The 22,828-nt window shown below is 39.5% G+C and overlaps 1 protein-coding gene across 9 annotated transcripts in view; it reads right to left on the bottom strand.

The window, feature by feature from the left end:
* The window catches only part of dnmt3aa (DNA (cytosine-5-)-methyltransferase 3 alpha a), a 96,817-nt gene that overhangs the window by 53,736 nt on the left and 20,253 nt on the right, over positions 1-22,828 (bottom strand). For 8 of the 9 annotated variants that reach the window (XM_030720925.1, XM_030720924.1, XM_030720919.1 and 5 more), the window contains 4 exons: positions 20,155-20,262; positions 8,750-8,873; positions 8,395-8,432; positions 8,167-8,283 (listed from right to left, as the gene is read on the bottom strand). In XM_030720925.1, the coding sequence (XP_030576785.1) occupies positions 8,167-8,283; positions 8,395-8,432; positions 8,750-8,873; positions 20,155-20,262 (387 nt within the window). The remainder of the gene's footprint in view (positions 1-8,166; positions 8,284-8,394; positions 8,433-8,749; positions 8,874-20,154; positions 20,263-22,828) is intronic. The other variant, XM_030720928.1, reaches the window with a different exon arrangement.

Raw genomic sequence — 22,828 nt, forward strand, 5'->3', positions numbered from 1 at the left:
CATTTTAGCTTCTCCTTAAATCAATTGCACTGTCATTGTATAAAACAAACTACCTATGGATGGGAACAGATGACCAGATTGCTTTTCTTCACATTTAAACTATCTCAATAGGTGTTCAATGAAAGACTTTTATTGTCATTTTAATGTGGAAAAAACCAACTACTTATTAGTGTGAGTTTATTTAGACAGTTTTCTCAAGATGAAAACACTGCTACTAACCCAAACAGTCCAGCCATGATAACTAAGCTGTTCAATCATTTTGCTGTGTTTTACTAGCCCCCGGGGCATTGGTTATGTTGAACCCTGCATATGCTTTATATGGACACACCGGTTTTTCCCAACTTTTGACTCGTATTTTATATTACTTGCATTTTACTTAAATGTTGCAGTGTTTGGATGGATTGTCCCTATTAAATACAAAGGTTTGAAAAAATCCATGAGCCAAAGCTTAAACTTATTAGCTTAAACAATATCAGATCACAAGTATCCGTGGATTCACCACAGTCACATTCAACTTTTTAAGCCTACAGGGTTCAATGAAAGGATGTGTGATGGGGCTATGAGGCAACACTGGACAAAAAACCCAATGTTTTATTCTAAGTACTGTCCTGGACCACCGTTACACTTCGAAGTAAAGTCAACCAAATATCTTTGGTGTACAAACAGTGCATACAAGTCTACAGGAAAGGAAAAGGTACCATTTTCACTTTCACTGTGTCAACTGTGGGTAAATGTTGCTGCAGAAAGCCAGTGATATTGAAAGAAAACAGGTCATCTTCCAAGTTGTGGAAGGGAAGTCCACTCCCCTCCAGTGTAAACAAACAAACTCTGCAGACCAGAGAAGGGTAGGATGACTGCAAACACACTAGAGTGATGAAGGCTGAACAGAAAGCCCAAAGAGGTCAAGTTAAATAGCATAATGACACACTGAATGCTGACAAAAAAAATATTTCCAGATGTCAGTGTTTTGACCCTAAACAGACAAATGTCCACCCCATGCCTAAGATAAGTTCCAACAAGTGTTAAGAAGTTGCTAACAAATGGGACAGAGTAAGAGCAAAGCACAGTGAAGAGCACCAAGACAAGCCTTGGTCCAATCAAATGCTCAGTAAGATGTAATAAGCTAGTTATTGTTATTGTTAATGTATTTTTTAAAATACTTTGCAGGATTTCTGCATGGGTAACTTAATGATTTTTAAAAACATTTTAATACCATTTTAACTATCAAAGTGGCTGGAAAAAAACAATATGGCCTGCAATTTTTTTTTACCATAGCAGGTAAGTGAATTTATAAACACTCACTTGTCAGTACTTTTCAGGTGTAAACTCAGTTAATGTCCCTGGGCCAGAACCCCTACGTGAAGTGACTGACTAAAAAGGACTACAAACAACTATAACAAAATCATCCTAAAAACATACAAGACAATAACATACACACGCAAAAAAATCCTATGATCCTTTTAAAATTAGATTTCAAAGTACATCCTGGCTAATCAGATCATGAAAGGACAGTTGAGGCACACTGGTCCTGGACCTGTGTTATGTGCATCCAAGAATTAATTACTGTTTACCGCTTCCTCTAGAAAAGTAGAAAGCGCCGCACATAGTTATTACATCCGTCTGTTGCCAATCAAGCACCAGATTTGTTCAGCAAGGCTTGGCAAAAAAAAAAACCCAAAATGTTTCAAAAAGGTTATTCCAACTGTTGAGACTGGAATGACAGTTATTTACAATTTGCAAAAAGGCGACGGATGGAAGGAAAAGGGACGAAAAAAGTCCTAAAAAGCTAAAAAGTACTTTTGCTTTTCCACAGAAAAATATGTGGGGCCAATGTATTCCAGACCACCAGTGACTGGATCGCAATATATACACTTTCATATAGTGCTGTCCACTTCATATCTCATAGCAGTATAACTGAACCATTAGCTGTTAATTGAACTTGAATGTGTCATGCAGCCTTTTGTTGGATATATAACTTTTAACCAGTCCATGAAGTAGGTATAATAGAATTTAAAACATTTAGTCAGGGGAAGTAGAAGATCTTTGATCATGTAGTTTACCTGTACCATGCAGACTAGCCTTCTTAAACAGCTTGATCACTTTGAAATTGAACCTGAAGAAACATACTGTGCTTTTACCCATCTTGTTAGCTGTCCTTGTAGCTGTGCTGGAGTGTACTTGTCTATTTAGTTTGGATGGGGTGCATGTTTCTGTGCAGATTGCACCTATAACTAGAAAGGCTAAATTTTATCAAGAACCTAAAGTGAGGTGTGAGCTGGATTCAAATTAGAAAAAGGTCAGATTTGGCCTTTGGGCCTTGATTTGGACATAGGTGGGTTTTTTTCTACTTTTATCAATTAGAACAAAATGAAACAAGCAAAACATTCTTGCTTGAGCAAAAAGGTAGACACTATAACCAGCCATAAGAAAGAGTCAAACTCACGACCTGGATTCTGGTGATAATTTCTTATTCCAGTAAGCCCACTGAGCTCATTTATTCCCTGATGTGTCCGTACCACTTGGTTTGGGTGGCAGTGGCACAGTGGGCAGGTGCTCACCTTGCAACTGGAAGGTTGCTGGTTCGAGTTCCCGTCTGAGCGCGTGCTGTCATTGTGTCCCTGGGCAAGACACTTACCGTATTTTTCGGACTATACGTCGCTCCGGAGTATAGGTCGCACCAGCCAAAAAATGCATAATAAAGAAGAAAAAAACATATATAGGTCGCACTGGACTATAAGTCGCACTTTTTTTTTGGGGGGGGGTTGATAGAATCCGAGACCCAGCGCACAAATTCCATCTTGAACGGCAATTTAAAATAATAATGGATTAAAGAACAGGACGAACACGGTTACGCCTACGTTATGCTAACGTAGCACATTCAGCTACATGACGCACAACGAACACGTGTTCGGTATTGTTACGTTGTAAACACACTTCCAAAGTCGGCGATATTCACAACAAAGGTCGTCTTTATTAACAGAAAAACGGCTGCTGTAGGCCACAGCCACGCCAACCACAACTACAACAGCGGAACAGCAACACACACACAGGCAAGCTCTCGGTCTTTTTCTCTCTCTCCATGCTGCCTTCACGAACCTCCCGAACAGTCCGAAATCCCACAACATCAACACGCTCTCTAACTAAGAGAATCGCTACAGTATGTTAACGTAACATTAAGTTATTCAGATAACCATAGCATAAAGAGCATACTAACAAGTTAACCAAACCATCAATCCATTGAATTCTTCATCCTCGGTGTCACTTCTAAACAATTCCGTACACTCCGTAGACGAAGCGCCGCTTCCTCTTCTGTGTCGCGTTAGTCAGACTCGTCGTCAGCTGCAGTTCCAATTATTCCAGCCTTTCTGAATCCCAACAGGATGGTTTGTCACTGAAGCCCATGTTTTCTTGATCCATCCAATGACTTCCAGGAAAGTTGGGTGGCGCATTCTCCCAGTTGCCGTTAAGCTGTGCTCTCCATCCACTGCGCCCACAGGTTACGCAAGACTGCCTTAAAGCTGCAGTTCACGGAGATGTCAAGTGGCTGGAGTATTTTGGTTCATGTGTTATAAATGTCACATATACGTCGCTCCGGAGTATAGGTCGCACCCCCAGCCAAACTATGAAAAAAAGTGCGACTTATACTCCGGAAAATACGGTAACCCACATTGCCTAAGTGTGAATGTGGTTGTGAGTGTGACTGTTTGGTGGTGGTCAGAGGGGCTGTAGGCGCTAACTGGCAGCCACGCCTCTGTCAGACTGCCCCAGGGCAGCTGTGGCTACATTAGTAGCTTACCACCACCAGGTATGATTGAGGTGTGAATGAATAGTGCATGAAATTGTAAAGTGTCTTTGAGTGTCTAGAAAAGCGCTATATAAGACTAATGCATTATTATTATTATAACGGTAACATTAGGGGACAGAGAAGTGATGGTTGTGGCAGTCTTAACAAGTAAGTTCCCCAAAATAAAGATAAATGGCACAAAAGCATTGTTTATAATTAAATAATGGGTGCCAGGTAATCTGTGTACTTGTAGTGGTTGTGGTGTGCTGTCCAATCCCAAGGACTGCATAATAAAATAAACTGCCACATGTTGATGATCATGAACAGCCACAGAGGAACCCAAACCAGCCCTAAAACATGACAGTTGTTGTATTAAAAACCCATGTGCCTTTGCTTTCATCACAATAATATAATCAATATTTCTGGCTTTGCGAGTGAATGTCTGACTTGACCACAGACTTCTGGCTGGCAATGGTGCAGTTTTTGCCCTTGAGTCCAAAGAAAGGTTTGGCTGAAATCAAAACACTTGATGAGGTTGCTACCAAAAAACAGGGGGCTACAGATTATATTTCACATGGAAGGAAAATTTAAGACTTTCCAGGACCGTCTGGTGTTTTGACGTTGAGATTTTTCAACACCTGCAGATACCCTGACTTCTTGTTTTATATCTCTGGAAATACTCGGTGTCAGTTCAGCCAGAAAACACGTGGAATAAATTATACAAATTCAGAGTATGTACAGCATTTATGTTTTGAATCTAAGCTCTGACCTTGCTGCTCCCCTCAAGGAAACATTAATAACTTCCCCCTCAGAGAAAACATATGGTAGACTGAGAGCCTACAGGTGGATGCCAGGTGGAGGCAGCAGCAGTAACAGCAAAATACGTGCAAGAGAATGAGTAAAGGATGTGAGAGTGTCCCATATGGGTGAAGTCAGCAAAAGGAATCCTTGTCTTAATGATAAAAAAAATCATCATGGGACTTGTTAGGTCTTATTGCTCATTTTTATTGGAGTAAAATAAACCCCCAATTCCAAAAACAGTTGGGACACTGTGCAAAATGTAAATAAAAACAGAATGCAATCATATTCACAATAGAACACAGAAATCATATCAAATGTTGAAAGGGGACATATCATACAAAATCCACTTTTTTAACCCTTAAATAAAATTTTGTGTACTTTGAGTGTCCAGAAGTGCAGAAAATTTAAATTTATTCTCTCCCGGTGTTGCATAGATATATTTATATTCTTGTTGGGTCATATTTTTCTCTGTTCAGTTTTCTCTATTCCCTATTACATTTCTTGTCTATTATGTCACAGTATTTGCTGTGGAACTGCTAAACAATTTTGCGAATCCGACATATTTTCTCACAGCAATTTTGTAGTCCAAGTTCAGTTATGCTGAAGTTACAAGTAGACAAGTCAAAATGTTTGGTTGTTGGGTGTATTAACCCACACGATTATTTACATCGCTACCCAGCATCAGAGCCTCTTCAAAATGCCTGTTTCTCTGCCGCTAGATAATCGTATCGCTGCTATCAAACTACAAAAATGGCCGAATGGGGTGGAGTGGAATGCTTTGTGACCTGGAGGGGGGTGGGGCGTGAAATGTCTCATTCACATTTAAAAAAACCGCACCAAAATGTGTGTTGGTGAGTATACAGACCACAAGTGAATGATTTACATATGAAAAGGAAGGATTTAAAAGCATGATATGTCCCCTTTAAACTGAGACATTTTACTATTTCATGAAACATTTTAACTCATTTTGAATTTGATGGCTGCAACATATCTCAAAAGTTGGGACGGGGACAACAAAAGGATGGAAGAGTAAGCAGTACTAAAGTGAAACAGCTGAAGGATCATTTTACAATTGGCAACAGGCTGAGGTTCACGTACCTGAAAACAACTGCATCACTAAATTGTGAAACAACTTAACAATAATGTTCCTCAATGTAAAATTGCAAACACTGAATATCTCACCATCTGCATTACATGATATTAAAAGATTCAGAGAATCTGGAGAAATCTCTGTGCGCAAGGGTCGAAAAGATGCCCGTGAGCTTTGAGTCAACCAGTGGCACTGCATAAAAAACAGGCATGATTGCGTCATGGAAATCACTGCACGGGCTCAAGAATCATAAATCATTGTTCACAATGCCATCCACAAATGCAGGTTAAATCTCTATAATACAATGAAGAAGCCATGTGTAAACAGGATCCAGAAACACCGCCATCTTCTCTATTATCTAAAATGAACTGAAACTGATATCTCCGGACTACAGAGGAGAGGGAACATCCGGCTTGTTGTTCTGGCCTGTTTGTCCAGTTTTTGTCCAAATTCTGCATCTCTGATGGTATGGGGGCGCATTAATGTCTACGGAATTGGCAGCTAGAGTATTTGGAAAAGCACCATCAATGCTGAAAGGTGTATCTGGGTTTTAGAGCAGCATATGCTCCCATCCAGATGTCTTTCAGGGAAAGCTTTGCATATTTCAGCAAGACAATGTTAAACCGAATACTGCATCTAATACAACAGCATGGCTTTGTATTAGAAAGGTCTGGGTACAGAACTGGTCTCCCTGAGGTCCAGACCTTTCAACAGCTGAAACCATTCAAAATGAAATATACCGTATTTTTCGGACTATACGTCGCTCCGGAGTATAGGTCGCACCAGCCAAAAAATCCATAATAAAGAAGAAAAAACATATATAGGTCGCACTGGACTATAAGTCGCACTTTTTTTGGGGGGGGGGGGGGGGGGTTGATAGAATCCGAGACTCAGAGCACAAATTCCATCTTGAACGGCAATTTAAAATAATAATGGATTAAAGAACAGGACGAACACGGTTACACCTACGTTATGCTAACGTAGCACATTCAGCTACATGACGCACAACGAACACGTGTTCGGTATTGTAACGTTGTAAACACACTTCCAAAGTCGGCGATATTCACAAAAAAGGTCGTCTTTATTAACAGAAAAACGGCTGCTGTAGGCCACAGCCACGCCAACCACAACTACAACAGCGGAACAGCAACACACACACAGGCAAGCTCTCGGTCTTTTTCTCTCTCTCCATGCTGCCTTCACGAACCTCCCGAACAGTCCGAAATCCCACAACATCAACACGCTCTCTAACTAAGAGAATCGCTACAGTATGTTAACGTAACATTAAGTTATTCAGATAACCATAGCATAAAGAACATACTAACAAGTTAACCAAACCATCAATCCATTGAATTCTTCATCCTCGGTGTCACTTCTAAACAATTCCGTACACTCCGTAGACGAAGCGCCGCTTCCTCTTCTGTGTCGCGTTAGTCAGACTCGTCGTCAGCTGCAGTTCCAATTATTCCAGCCTTTCTGAATCCCAACAGGATGGTTTGTCACTGAAGCCCATGTTTTCTTGATCCATCCAATGACTTCCAGGAAAGTTGGGTGGCGCATTCTCCCAGTTGCCGTTAAGCTGTGCTCTCCATCCATCATCCACTGCGTCCACAGGTTACGCAAGACAGCCTTAAAGCTGCAGTTCACGGAGATGTCAAGTGGCTGGAGTATTTTGGTTCATGTGTTATAAATGTCACATATACGTCGCTCCGGAGTATAGGTCGCACCCCCAGCCAAACTATGAAAAAAAGTGCGACTTATACTCCGGAAAATACGGTATAACACAACAAAGAAGACCCAGGACTGTTCAGGAGCTGGAATCCTATATCAGACAAGAATGGGACATTTTCTTCCCATAAGTCTAGCAACTGGTCTTTTCAGTTTTCAGTTTACAGGCTGAAGAGAGGATGCTACACAGGTCTTGACTTTTTTGAGACGTGTTGCTGCAATCAAATTCAAAATTACTTTATTGTTTTCGTAAAATGGTACATTTTTCCTGTTGCAAATCATTGCATTCTGTTTTTGTTTACATTTTACACAGTGTCCCAACTTCTTTGAACTGGGGTTGTAAAAGTTTTCAGACACAGAACACATGGAGTTCAGATTCCTGACATATGGAGTATAACTAAACCGTGACAAAATTCAGAGCAATATTACTCAGCATACAGTTCTGTCAAAAAGATGTATCTCAAGGGGATTTCCCTCCTTCATTTGATTACTCAGCACCGCACAAAGCAAACCACAGCTAATTTCCACTGTAGTTCAGTTGCTTTAAAAGGGCAGCATCCATCTATAAAACCAGTTCAAAAGCTTATAAATCCTCTTGGTCCACCTATTAAACTTTTACAGTATATAAGACAAGAACTTACATCAAAAACATGGATATTTTTCTTTAGACGTAGTTACACAGTTTTGAGGAGCATATTTATTCTGATTCGGCTACCCAACTGAAATAGATATCAGTGTAAATAACCGCTTGATTGCCGCTCACCTCCATCTTCCAGCGGCTGAGCCATTCTTCTCTCTGCCTCCTGCTGATGTAGTATGGATCTCCAGCCTGGAAAGTCACTCTGGGGACTGGCCTCCTCCGCAGCCTCCCAGTCTCACCCTGCATGCACACAAAAAACTTGTTATATACTTGTGTATACCACAAGAGTGATTAATTTAATTTCTTCATGAAGAAAACAAGCAGAAGTGTTGTAGAAACTTGTTTTCTCACCTCTCTGGGAGAGTCGCAGTTTCTATCATCTGGCTCGTCTGCAGGAAAAGAAAAGTTAGAGGAAATGGCTCATTTGTACAGATTTAACGAGAGGTTTAATGAGGAGGTAAAGATGTGGTTTTCAACACTTTGCCCCAGTGTACTTATTTAAAGTCAACATGCCCTCAAACACTGCAATCTGGAAGTCATCTGGCAGGTAAAATTTTATAAATTAAACAAAACATAACATTTGTTATTATCAATATCCAGTTTATATTTAAAGTTTTTAAACTGATAGAAAGTTATCAGAACTTTATTGAATGCTGTTAAATCATAGTGATGAATTATATATAAACTAAGAGCAAAAAACCTATACCCTTATTCCTCTCTGTCGGCTCTTGTTTCCGACGCCCGCGCTTCTTGCGAGGGGAGGGTGATGGCTCCGGCTCCTCAGGCGGAGTTGGGGGGGCGTTTGCACAGGGGTCAGAGGTCGCCATCTCCTAGGAAACACACAGAACCCAGTCTACGTATGAGAAAACTGCTGTGTGCCCTTGTCTAGACCCATCAAAGGGCTCCACAGACATAATAATCTCACACACACACACACACACACACGCAGGCTCAATGTTCACACATAAAACAAATGCCTACACACACAAGCACATACACACAATCAAAGGGCTACTTCAATACCTGTACATACACATTAGTCTGCAGAGGGTGTCTGCACAGGATCAGTATAATAACCCCCCCCAGCTCCCATTAACACACACAAACACAAACATCTATGAGATGACAATGGGGGGATTGTACTGATGTTATTAGCAGTACTATATGATCCTAACTTTATTTATATATATTTATACATTGCCTAATGTAAAACAAAAAATTAAAATAACTTAAAAGGTTCTGAAAGTTTCAAACACCTTTACGCTGCAAAATATCAATAAGAATTGATATCAATACTCAATTAATCATGAACTAAAACAATCTCCTGCCTTTATTTCAGGGGCTAATCCATTAGCATCAACGATGCTAAAAAAAAAAAAAAAACACCAACAGGGTTTTTATGTGTGTGTGCTGCTAACAGATTTTATAGACTGGTGGCTAAAAAGTGCAGAGCAAGGGATGAATGTCTAGCTCAAAGGCTATGCTAATGCTAACCTACACTAACAAGCACACAAAGGCTGTAATGAGCAGCTGAGGCTGCCTGTAAAAGGCAGAGAACACTAAAAAGGTGACTAAAAGGGCCTCGAGACACACTGAAGTACTCCAGCACACACTTTTCACACTCATACTCAAACATAAAGTTATAATCCAAAGGTACATTCTGGTGGCCTGTTACAGCACCTTAAACACCCCACATAATGGTTAAAATGTACTATTTTGCTTTAAATATATGCTGTTGCCCTTTTGTATAATAATTTCAAGTAGTCATCCTCATGTATATGACCACCAGGTTCTTAGGGTTAATGCAGGATCAAGAACTAAAAGGCAGCAGGGTCTCCAGACTGCAGACACAGTGACAGCACAGCTTTTGTATTTGTTTACAGTTTTTTAAAATGTTTTTAAAATTACTGGTAACACCTCACAAACACTCATTTAACTTAAATCAACTGCTAAAAGTAGACTTTTAATGATTATACCATTTTATAGACTTCATAAATTACAGGAAACACATGAAACTCACACTAAATAAATCAAACTGATCCACTAAACTCAACCACTTGGTCCAAGTGGTTGACTTTAGTGAAAAACTTGCTATTTGAAATAATATAATTGTGTATTAGTGTAAAAAACGCATTAAAAATTGTGTCTAATGATAATAATACATTAGCTTCAAGGAAATAAAAAGATGTGAACAAAACACTTGTGGTATGAATTAACCAAGCTGAAAATGATAAAAGAAAGTTAGCACACCAGTGTCTATCCTGTGAACCATGACATGCCCTCAATGTGAACACGTGGCCTTAACATTTATTGTTATGAGCCAAACATGAAATTAAAGCTGCATTAATCAATTAAACACAACACTAAACCTGCTCCTAACTTTTAAGCAAACAACTGACTACTTACACATTCAGCAGAAACAGAGGAATCTGGATTTGCAGTCATCTTTTTGGCCACATGTTGAATGCAAATTCATTTCAGCCTGGTTTGGTCCACAGACTCCTGAGAAAAATATCTGGATGTCTTTGGGTTGCTATAAGTGCTCGACGTTCTTCAGCTACTTCGCCTCTCCGTCATTTAGCGCTACACAGAAAGTGTACAGCCGGCTTGAGTGAGCTGGTTATACACTTCCTTTTGCAAGAGCAGGTGCACTGGTTGAGTTTCATTGAACCAAAACTATGACCTGAATGAAACTCTATATGTGGATATTGCTTAATGCAGCTTTAAAGACATACTAAAAGAGTTTTTTTAAAGAAAAATAGCCAAATATTTACCACAGGCAGGCTCAAGTGCATCGAAAAGCAAGATATTTTTAGCACAGTGAAACTTTCACCTTTACAAACAACTCCTCTCTGACCTGCACTTCCTCTTCTCTCAGAATCTATCATCGCCTTGATCGTGATTGACAGACACCCTGGAAAGTACCTGACTTTACTCTACAGCTGACACACTAACCTGGCTGTGTGTACATTATAGCACTCCAACCAAGGGCAGCTTTTAGTTGAGTGAAACTTTTGATTATACCGAAGGGGAGGCTGAACAGGGAACAGGATGTAGCAAACAATAAAACAATGGTGCACCAAAATAATAGGATAAGCAATCACACTATAGCATACTAATGCATGCCAGCTGCGCTTTGATTTACAGATGTACAGCTGAAGTAGCTGCGTGTATTATTAAAGTGTAAAGCTGTGACGATGGGCAAATATCTGTTGTAAATGTCAGGGTTTTTCCTGTATATTAAAAAATATGCAGACCAATTTTCCTTATATACCCTTGCTCCTAAAGGCCCTGTAAAAACCCTGGAAATATGTCCGTATAGGTGCTTTTTATTATTATTATTATTATTATTATTATTATTATTATTATTATTATTATTATTAATTGCTTAAATGCATGTAATAAGAGGAGAAATGTCCAACACAAGTAACATCAAAGCACACCACCCAGGTTTTGCCTGTACATTACTTTCATATTTTCATGTCCTGGTCCCTTCCTGTTCTGCTGTTTGCCTGTGAAACTCCTGTGACTGAACCTCAAACTTTATTTTAACTTTAATTTAAATGTTTTTAGGGCATCTTTAGGTAATTTTTCATGTTGGTAGAGTTTTCATTGAAACCTGTAACTACGCTTCAATGCAGTTATCTGTTGTGTGTTGCCCACCCTTATGTTAGATGCTTAATCAACTAGCTGCTATCTTAGCTGCTGTTTCACCACTGTAAGATACTGTAAAACGTGAACCATTAAAATGAAATCAATGACTGTAAGTTGAACCATATGTGCGACTCTTCCGATTTGGATTACAGAATTGTTGACTTCAATAAAGTTGGAAAGATTCAATAACTCATGAGTGAAACTTTGGAAAAACACAGACACGCCTTTCCAGTCATATTTAAGCAGACAATGGAAAACAATCAGTTACAATCAAATTTTCATTTTCAGGGACCATCTACAAAGTGAAACAGAAGAAAATGGAGCTACTACAAAATATTAAATTTGCACAGTGTAGTATCACCTCTTGCTATTTTAATCTTATGCAGGTGTATCTTCATTATTTAAAAAATTAAAATATACTCGTGAATGATAAAATAAAAAGACACTTGTCTTCTATAGTGTCCTCTGTAGCAGTCAATATACTCCATGCCTTCTTCCACAGTGAATTTTTCAGCACACCTGCCTTAAATTACAGCACTAATTAAGTGTCTAATTACAATGTAGAAGCTGCAAATACACAGAGCCTTTACATGGAAACACTTTAATCACTGCTGAAAAGTCGTTACTTTTTCTTAAATCACATTTCACACAGTCACTGAAAACACACCAATTAAAGTGATATTTAACATCAAGCACTATTGACATTTTAATATCCTGAGTTTCATGGAGTTTGCAATTGGGTCATGTGACAGGACAATGATCCTAAGTACTGCAGCAAATCTACAAACAAATGGGTGAAAACAAAAAGAATCAAGGGGCTCCAATGGTCCAGTCAATGTCCAGATCTCAACCAGAATGAAATGCTGTGCAGTGCTATAAGACCTTAAGAAAGCTGTGCATAAGTGAATCTCTCCAAACATCAATGAACTGAATCAACACAGCAAAGAAGCATAGGCCAAAATTCCTCCACGTCAATGTGAGAGACTGATAAAGCCATATTTAAAACGATCACTTCAAGTTATTGGTGTTAAAAGTGTTTCTACAAGTTAATGAATCATGGGGCGTACTTAGTTTTTTTAATAAAACTGCACAGAGTCCGGTGAAAACATTGTTTTTCACAGCTGTGTGTGTATTTTGTTTTTTAATTATAGGCTTTGTTTTTTTGTGATTTATCAGTAATTATTCCATCATTAGGCATCTCATTTTGACAGTTTTTAGACATTTCAGTAATATATTCCTTCAGTGTTTTTGCATGATTTATTTTGAAAAATTAAAAACCAGATGTTTGTTTAGATTTTGCTTTAAACACAAGTGAGGAAGTAATGGGATGAAAAAAACCTGAATATGATGACATTGACAAGTTGCTGTTCATCAAAGTATTAGGGTGTCACCACTTCATCTATGCGTTGGTGTTAAAGTGATACTAGTATACTGTAATGCATAAGTCCTTAGCTCATCTTAAGTTTTCTTTTTTTCTAGTATTATTGAAACAAAAACAGTTTCTTTTGTAATGGACAAGGACTGCCCAAACGAATTTTTACATAAAAATGACTGAAAACCAAATTAATGGCATAGATAAAGCAAGCAGTAAGTATGAAAAACACAAACAGAGACATTAAAAAATATAACGAGGGGCCACACTTTAAGTATTTTCTAACTGCTTTCTGACTTTTAGATGAGTCAGTTATATTCATATGACTTCAAATGCGAACTCAACACAAGCTTTTTCTGCTTGCTGTTTAAATTTTTGGCTCAAGATCCTCGTTTTTATCCACCAGCCAAATATCAAATATCTTCTGTCAAACACTCCAACCACGATCTGTTCACAATCCATCTGTGACCTTTTTGTGGTCTGGGCGCAAAACGGAAACACTAAATGAAACCAAATGAAACTCCACATGCACCAAAAGCAAATCGAAAGGTCTGGTTGACATGTATAGTCTAATTGAGCTAAGACTCAAGCAGTTTCAATAATTGTAGTTTAGCATAACTCAAGATTAAATCCAGTTATTATAGTGCAAGCAGAGTTTCATTATATCAAATGGCATGAGAAGTGACTGTGGCTGTGAGGGGATTTTCATGTAGAAGCATTGCATAAATGTTGGGAAATGTTCCAATATAACTCTGTCCTACTGTACTTCAAACTGCTTCTACAGTAACACACAGGCATGCATAATAACCCACCAGCTGCTCCACACATGGCTAAAGCAGCGAGGGAGAAATGTGTGTGTGTGTGTGTGTGTGTGTGTGTGTCGGGGGGGGGGGGGGGGGGGGGGGGGGGGGGGGGGCAACTATCTTAATTTAAAAAAAGAATATAACTATCCGGCAGCAAGTAGAAGCAATGGAATGAAGAAGTGAAAAAAACTGAAGGCTAATCTAATCATCCATGAAACCATCATCATTACGATAATAATATGTGTGTATAGGCAAGTGTGTGGTTACTTGTGATGGAGGAGAACAAGTGGTGAGAGAGGAGAAAGTGAGGCTGCATCTACCCACCTCTGTTCTATAGTTAGTGTCACTGACAGCTCCACCCTGAAGCTCCACATAATGGTTCTATTCCTGGACAGACTCCACGGTGTAAGCATGTATGTATGTGTGTGTCTGATGTTTGTATGTCCTGGTGGGAGCTTTATCGCAGGCTTTGTGTCACTACAGAGACCATAAAACTTAGTTTAAGGTTGAAATCAGGGATCTGTGTGAATAGTCCACTTGACTAAGGTGCCGTTTACACGACACCGTTTTCATTTTGAAACGGCGTCGTTTTGATGCGTTTCGGCCTTGCATTTACACGACAACGGTGTTGTTTTGATGCGTTTCGCCCTTCCGTTTACACGACAACGGAGTGAAAACGATGTGTTTCGGAAACAGGGTCCAGAGTGGAGCGTTTCAGGAACGCACCGGCTTGCGTTCTCGTGTAAACACTTGAAACCGGGGTGATTTGAAAACGGGCGACTCGCACATGCGCACTATGGTTGCGACGGCCACAGTTTTTCGCGCATGCGCAAATTGATAAACAGTACTCGCGGATTCACGAGTGCTTCTTATGCTTTTCTTGTGTTTTTACCGTTTTGTAATTCAGCGTTGTGCACACCAGCGATCCAACCTCGTCGTCAGTCCACACAAAACCTCTCACATTGGCCGTTTTGTAAGTAATGAACAATTTGCCGCACTACCTACTGTGTCACTCCACGCATGCGCGTCTTGCGTAAACAAACTTTGCAAAGAGAAAACAATGCCAACTTGTGGCCTGGCATGGGAACTACATCGTTTTCATCGTTTCACATGTCATCGTGTAAACGTGGATCGTTTCTGAAATGCTATCGTGCAAACGAAAGGCTGAAACGCATCAAAACAACACCGTTTCCAGTGAAAACAGCATTGTGTAAAAGGGGCCTAAGCGTTGCTGTCCCACTGCAAGTTGGCAAAATAAATACTTTCCTACAAACAAAATCTGGTTGGGGCAACATAGTGGTAACCTCTTCAACTGGTCACATGTCTGCTTAACTTTTCACATTACTAATGGAAAAATGTAAAGATCAGAGGATAAGGGGGGTCAGCAAGGTAACTTCATGTTTAATCAGGAGTTTTCAGATCACTTCTTATTGGGGGTACATTAACATGGCAACTTATGCTGCACACCAAGAGTAGGTTATACTCAACAAACGTGATCAGTGAGTACAAAACCACTTCAGTGACCAAACAATTCTCTGGAAAAAGGTGTTACCATTACTGGAAAAGCTCTCAGTTCACAGGTAGAAGGAAGGTCTAAAATTTTTAGAAATGCTTTACAGTTTTGACTTTCTCTGACAAGCTTTAATAAGAAATATAAATTCTTAGGAACAATTTTATTTCTTGCTATATTTTCCTGTTGGCTGCAAATTTAAGCATGTTTTATAAGTGAAAACAGGGCACCGAAGTCTTGTACGTGCTGCCATATATAAAATTGAGCTTAGTGGTTTGAGATTTGTTTCGTATTTGTTCTTCACTTGTTCTTAGACCGCTGGGGCTGCAGCTGAAAGAACAAAGCTAAAATTGCCTCACACAAACAGCTGTAATTATATGTCAGAGCTGTAATACTGATCTGTCTGTTAACTCTGACATACAGTTGAGATTTTGGCAGCTTTCCTTCCTCATTTCAATAAACTTTATTTATAGAGCACTTCTCCAGTCTTACTGACTAAAGTGCTTAGTGCACACACACATTCGTACAGCACTTTTTATACTATCCTCTCTCTCTGTCTCTCTCACACACACACACACACACACACACACACACACACACACACACACACACACACACACACACACACACACACACACACACACACACACAGCTGATTCGTGTGCATCTGCTTTGTTGCTTTCAGTCTACTATTTATTTAACCTCTGTATTTTTCTAATATTAGTCTTTTATCTTTGTAAAATCAGTAGTTCTACACAGGGTTCTAGCCAGTGGTTGATTGCCCAGAGCTGTGCTGGGCTCAGGTCAGCTAGGGTCAGCAGATCTATACATGCATACCTAGATTAGGAAAACCTGGGCTGATTTATCAAGTTGATAACCACCGTTTAGGCTGATTTCCAATGTTAAGAGTAAGATAAGGCACATAAGGCAAAGACATCGGGGTATGTTTATAGTACAGCACTGTAGCAGCATTACACATTGTAATATTTTCCATTAAGGTAATATAATAACAAAAGTTGCACAAAAGTTTCTGTGCTGTTTGTTTGTTTTGTGACCACAGAGCAATGCTGATGTCAGCAGCTGATAATGTTTCAACTTACGCTTCATGTTATCTGTGCGTAGGGTAGTTGGTTAAAGAAGTTAACTAGTGTTTCTGAGATGTTGCAACACCAGCAGACACTAGAAGATGTAAAGAATGAGGTGAAAAACACCAAACAGCATAGTTCTGAGGTAGTATGATGTAGATGAGTGGATGTATGTACTCTGTACCAACATGCAAAGAAAGAGAAATGCAGGTACTAAAGTTAACTAATATTGTGTTTGTGACATTTCATCATGGCCCAAAGTGCCACACTGTTCAACAATATTTAAAATACAATTTGATGATTGGTCAATTTTGACTATTTTCTCATTTTTGGATTGGTCGAGATTTTTTTTCTCTCATTTAAATTCATTAACGTCAGACTTCAAATGTGATTGTTAGGATTAATTTAAGGGACTAGTGAATGCACACTGTCAATAAATAAATCCCACAGAGATATGGACACACATTAGTGTGTTTGTGTCTGCATGAGTGTGACAGGACCCACATTAATCTTGCTCGCCTTGTCAGGACTTCAGGCATCAGCATGATCAGCCTGCTCTCCTGCACACATGAGTGCATGAATATCCACATATACACACAAATGCACACACATGTTGGTATTTCTATATTGGTGTGGACACTCACTGACAACTATTACCCTAACCTTTAACCATCACAACTAACCCTAACTCCAACCCTTTGTGCCCTAAAACCAAGACTTAACCCACGTATTGTCCTTTGACGTTGTGAGGACCTGCCTAAAAGACCTCACAACAATGATTTTTGATCCTCACAAAGATACCAAAACATGCACACACACACACATTTAATACACAGTCTTTCTCTCTTAGTAGTTCACTCAGTATTCCTCTTGTCTGGGACTGTTTGATCAGCTATATTGGCTTGCTGATTCTGCCACAGAGGTCAGTTAGTACAAAGACACACACACACACACACATGCGCGCGCACTCACACACAAAATGAGCGGTTAGAGAATGAATGCTGACAGAAATATGATGGAGAGGAACTGCCAAAGACCTGAAATCAGTGCTAGTGAAGAAATACACCACACAGTGTAATTATTGCAGCGTTAATGCAACTCTGTAACACGAGTCACAGATTATTTACTGCTGGACAACGAGAGACTGGAAGGATGCCAGTTCAAACCCTGAGTAAAGCTTACAGAGAAGAACTAAGGAGCACTGTCACAATAGGTAAAAGTAGCTGACAAATACAGAAGATAAACATCTCCTCGTAATACATGTGGGTCCTGCCTCCTGCCTGACCCCTCAGATTTAGCGGATTTTTGTACAATAACTTTGGCATATTTAATGAAGTCATTACATTTTTTTCCTTCTTAGTATAAATATTTTTCTCAGTCACATACCCTTAGTAAACAGGGGTGGGTTGACATTTTTTGTTTTTTAAATCACCTAATTTTTCGAGTATTTTTGAGCTCTCGTAACTTTGTAAGACACATTCAATTTTCAGTCCTAAAAAACACATTTAAGCTGTGTAAAAACTTGAACCAAATCAATTTTACACCCACTCCAGGTGTCACAATCTAAAGCCAAAATCTTGTTTTTGTTCAGCATGATTGTTTCTGTAATACCTGAATGTCTGTGAGGTAGAGATGCAGAAACAAGAATTGATTCCCTGAATGTTTGATTGTTTTTTGATATTTCACTGCATAAAACTTCAAAAAGTGCATTCTGGGTAAACTTTCAAGGGTCATATCACTATGTGGGATAGGTGGCTGGTAGTGCCTGGCTTTATACTGAATGTAACATAATTTCATACGTGTTTGAATTTTTCAAATACCACCATGCTGGTGAACAGATAAAACACCACTGAGACTTTCCAAGTGGTTTATATATAGTATATTACTATAAGATAACAATCAGCACTCCAAAACTAACTCACAAAAAAAACCATCATGGTACATAAATTGTGAAATATGAACTACCTCTAACATTAATAACTGCATATTTGCAAAATTACACCACCAAAAGGCATGCTGGGTAATGCTAGCTAACCAGATAGCAGCTGGGAGGAGGTCTGTGGTGAATTCAAAAACAGTAAAGACAGATGGAGGAGGTAGAAAAGAGAGCAGAGACGCTCCAAAATAACTTGACTAAGAGAGGAGCTATGTATGCTCGTTTGAAAGTCCTTCAGTTTTAAAAAAAGAAAGAGACTCATTTTACTTCATTTTTTGGTTGCACACAACTTCTGTGCTGGACTTTCATTGTGGGGAGGGCCCAGACAGCTCCACCCACATAGCAACAGGTTAGCAGGCGATGCAAAGATGACAAGTTACTGAAGGCTAACGTATTTTTAACCTGATGAAAGAAGCATTTGTGCCCCGAGGCCTGGATGAATGAGCCCAAACGGAGTTTGTTTCAAAGCCACTGTGAGAAGCACTGAAGCTACCAAACCAGATGTTTGCTTAAAAACAGCAGCAACAAAAAGTGTAATTACATCTAAGCTAAAAGCACTGTGACAATATTTAATTTTTGTTAATTTAGCCCAAGAGCAGATTATTTGTTTTCTTGGTTATGTTACTGTATTGATTTCTGGTTTCTTTGTTACAGTGATATACAGTGAACCCAACAGAATCTTAAAAAGTTACCATGATACAAATCTTTGGTATTGGTGACCTGTCCAGAGTATACCCAGTCTCTCACCCTGTAACAGCTAGAATAGGCTCCAGCCTCCCTGTGGTCCTGAACTGTATAAGTGGAAGAAGATGGATGAATGGAAAAAATAATAAAAAGTACTAATCCTGTATCCTAGTCCTAATCAATTAACTATTTTGATGAAAAAACATAATGTATATTTTCCTGTAAATTCTGATCACTCATCTAGAACCCGGGGCATACACATTAATCCAGTAATACAGTGATCCAATCAAATATAATTTGGGATGACAAACTAACTTTACTGGTAACATGAAACTGTTCTTGCATTCAGGATGAGCTAGGAGGGATACCATAGGTGCAGGTGTGTGACTGGATCTTAGTTGGCAAAAATTTTGCTTGTAACTGTTGAGTCCTTTATCATCGCCATCTTCCTCCTCCTCTTCTCTACAGCTCAGTGCCAGTCAGTATGTGCTTCATACCCTGAAGTTATGCCCGTTTCTGAGTAATCCACCAAACTAAAGTCAAATTTTTATGACTTTAACTGATGCTAAAGATGATCTAACTTCTGTTTCAGCCAGACTTTAAGTGGTATGTGGAAAATGTGGGGGCTGGAGCCACGCTGACAAGAAATTGATGAGTGTAATAAGTTGTCATTACATGTGGAAAGAGAGCAAATGCACTGACTACATCTGCAAACAGTCAGTGTGTAGGGGAAACCCCTTTCTAAGACACAGTTCTGGTGAAGAAAAAAAGTCTCTCTGTAACACATTGAAGCAGAAGAAAAACAACCCACACAAGCTACTGTCAAACACAGTTAATTAATGCAGTAAGTGTGCCTCCAGATTCTTGATTGTGCATCTGTATGATATGAGCTGACTATGGCTAATGCATGGCAGCTCAAAGGTGTAAATGAATAAGAAGGAAAGCAGTGCAGGCATGTTTAACAAACCTCTGCAGATTAGATGGGAGTTTTTTAATAGATGAACAAACAATCACTCTTCTGCAGTTTAAAGCACAAAATACCAACATGCTGTAAGTACAGTACTCACAGGAAGCAGCTGTTTGCGTTTCCTGCTGGGACGACCCACTCTGCGCTTGTTGCGGGGGCTTGCTGGTGTCCCCTCCTCTGGACTGTCCTGGTCTGCTCCGTCTTCACTCTGTGCAATTATAGAGAACCCACATCAAACACTCAACGAAGACTGTATGAAGTTATAATTGATGTCAGCAGTGAGACCGCATTAAAGCTACAATGACTGAAGGCAGTGTGGCTAAGAAGCTCTCCAGGGCAGAAGCTGAAAAACAGGATGTAATGAACACAGGGTAGTATAGCAGTATTAATAACTAGGTTATCTCCTGCTTTTACAAAGCCACATTTCACACATTTTATGTCTTTTTTCCACTTGAAGAAAAAGCAAAAGAGAAGAACAAGCTACTGAAACAAGCAATTCAAAACTTAACTATGTCCTCATTGAACAAAGGAGTTCTACAGCTATAAATGGAACCAATGTAAAAGAGAAAACCAGTAAATTATATGGTTGCAGACATGAACTCCAGCTGTGAAGCAGACAGGATGTTATACTACCAGACCTGCTCACTATTGATCTAAGCATGAACACAGAGCTCCATAAGACTATTATAACAAGGCACATTATTGCCATCTGTCATGTGTTGTGTGTGTGTTTACTCAATTTAGTAAGTCATTTTTATGTGTTCTTTTGCTTTATTGAATTTATTAAGCTAGTGCCACTCCACTGTTTTATATTCAGCTTTTTTTAAATTGCAGTTTTTATTCTTTTAACTCCTTTATTTTAATTATATTTTCTATTTGTACCATATTTAGCTATTTATTGAGTCATATATTTTTGCCATATTCTCTTTTATTCAGCTATATATTTAAGCTATTCTGCTATAGGTGTTTAATGTTCTGACTGCTGTAACAGAGGAATTTCCCAATGTTTGTAATAAATGAAGTAAATCACATTAAAAACATGACATTATAGTCTGATTGGTTATTCGAAGTCTTTTGTGAGATTATGAACTTTATCCTGGCACCAAGAGTAAAAGAGTTTTTATCCAGGTCGCAGGGGCAGCAGTTTAAGCAGTGGTGCCCTCCTCCAGCTCTTTCAGCGTTACACCAAGACAGGCGAGAGACATAATCTCTCCAGTGTGTCCTGGGTCTGCCCCAGGTCTCCACCCAGTTGGATATCCTGGAAACACCTCACCTAGAAGGCATCCTGGTTGGCTGTCTGAACCACCTAAACTGGATCCTTTTGATGTGCAGGAACACACTGAATAAACCAAATGACCAAAATCCTCAGCCTGTCTCTAAGGCTGAGTCCAGACATCTGTCAGAGGAAGCTCTTTTCTGTTGCCTGTAACCACAACCACATTCTTTTGGTCACTACCCACAGCTCATTGCAACCTTTGCTTTAACACTGTGCTATTTCTTTTTACCACAACAGACCAGTACAGAATCCTCATGACAGCAGATGATGCATCAATTTGTCTGTCAGTCTCTCTCTCCACTCTCCTCATGAACAAACTCCTGAGATACCTGAACTCCTTACACTGGGGGCAGAAATACACTACCAACATGTAGAACTGCCCCAAGTAAGTTGATGGTCCTAAGTCAAGGAAGCCAGCAGGACCACAACATCCGCAAGATGGAGAGATGTGACTACGAGACCATCAAACCTGACACCCTTTCAGGGCTTTCAAATTGTTTTGGAGTAGCAGGGGGGCATGCCAAAGTAGCAGGCGCCTTATGACCGAGACCGAAGCCATGACGGCAGCAGATGATACGAATAGTCACATGGCAGTCGTGAACCAATCAAATGGCTCAGATTGAAAGAACATAAATATTGCCACATGCGTCCACATGGCGCTGGAAATGGAGACGACAGACGGCGCAAAAAAATTTTTTTTTTAGGAAAATTAAAAAGTAGACGGCGCAGAGCGGTGGAGTAGGTGGAAAATGCGCCTAATTTGAAAGCCCTGCCTTTGCTACTTTTCTGCACCTAAAATTTCTGTCCAGAAAAGTTATGAACAGAAATAGTGACAAAGGCAGCCCTGGAGGAGTCCAAAGCAAACCAAGCTCTCACAGCAACTGTACTAGGACTCAATCACCTGTAACAATGGGCCTGATATCTCATTATCCCGTAGCACCCCACAGGAGACCCCAAGGGATGTGGTCAAAGTTCAAAAAACACACGTAGACTGGCTGGGCAAAATCCCATGCACTCTAGGGTGAAAATACAAAATATTTGGGATTCCAACAATGAAAAAGTTTATAGTATGTATAGTATAGTACGGCAGCAAACAGTGGAGGGTTAACAGCCATGCACCTTTGCCCTGATTCAGTACATACTATCATCGTATAATCTACGTATATGCATCACACTTAATGTCCTGCACAAGTTTAATAGCTCCATTTCACACAGAAAACATAAGAGTGATATAATCTCAGAGTGTGTAGACGCCTTTATGTGAAGCTCTGAACCTAAAGGAATTAATCTCAGTTGTTTTCTAAGCTTTCTCTGCTCGGGTCATATCAGAGACAAAGCGGCGTGTTGGTACAGCTGAGTTGTAGACTAGCAGTGGTGTAATTTTACAAGGATATATGGAATAAAAATAGCTTGCTGCACCTGTGTGTGCTGGGCATTAAAACACACCACAGTGCTCTATGCGATGATGAGCTGAAATTAAATTTACCCACATTAATTT

The sequence above is a fragment of the Archocentrus centrarchus genome, chromosome 24, assembly GCF_007364275.1.
Source record: "Archocentrus centrarchus isolate MPI-CPG fArcCen1 chromosome 24, fArcCen1, whole genome shotgun sequence".
NCBI classification, from domain to species: domain Eukaryota; kingdom Metazoa; phylum Chordata; class Actinopteri; order Cichliformes; family Cichlidae; genus Archocentrus; species Archocentrus centrarchus.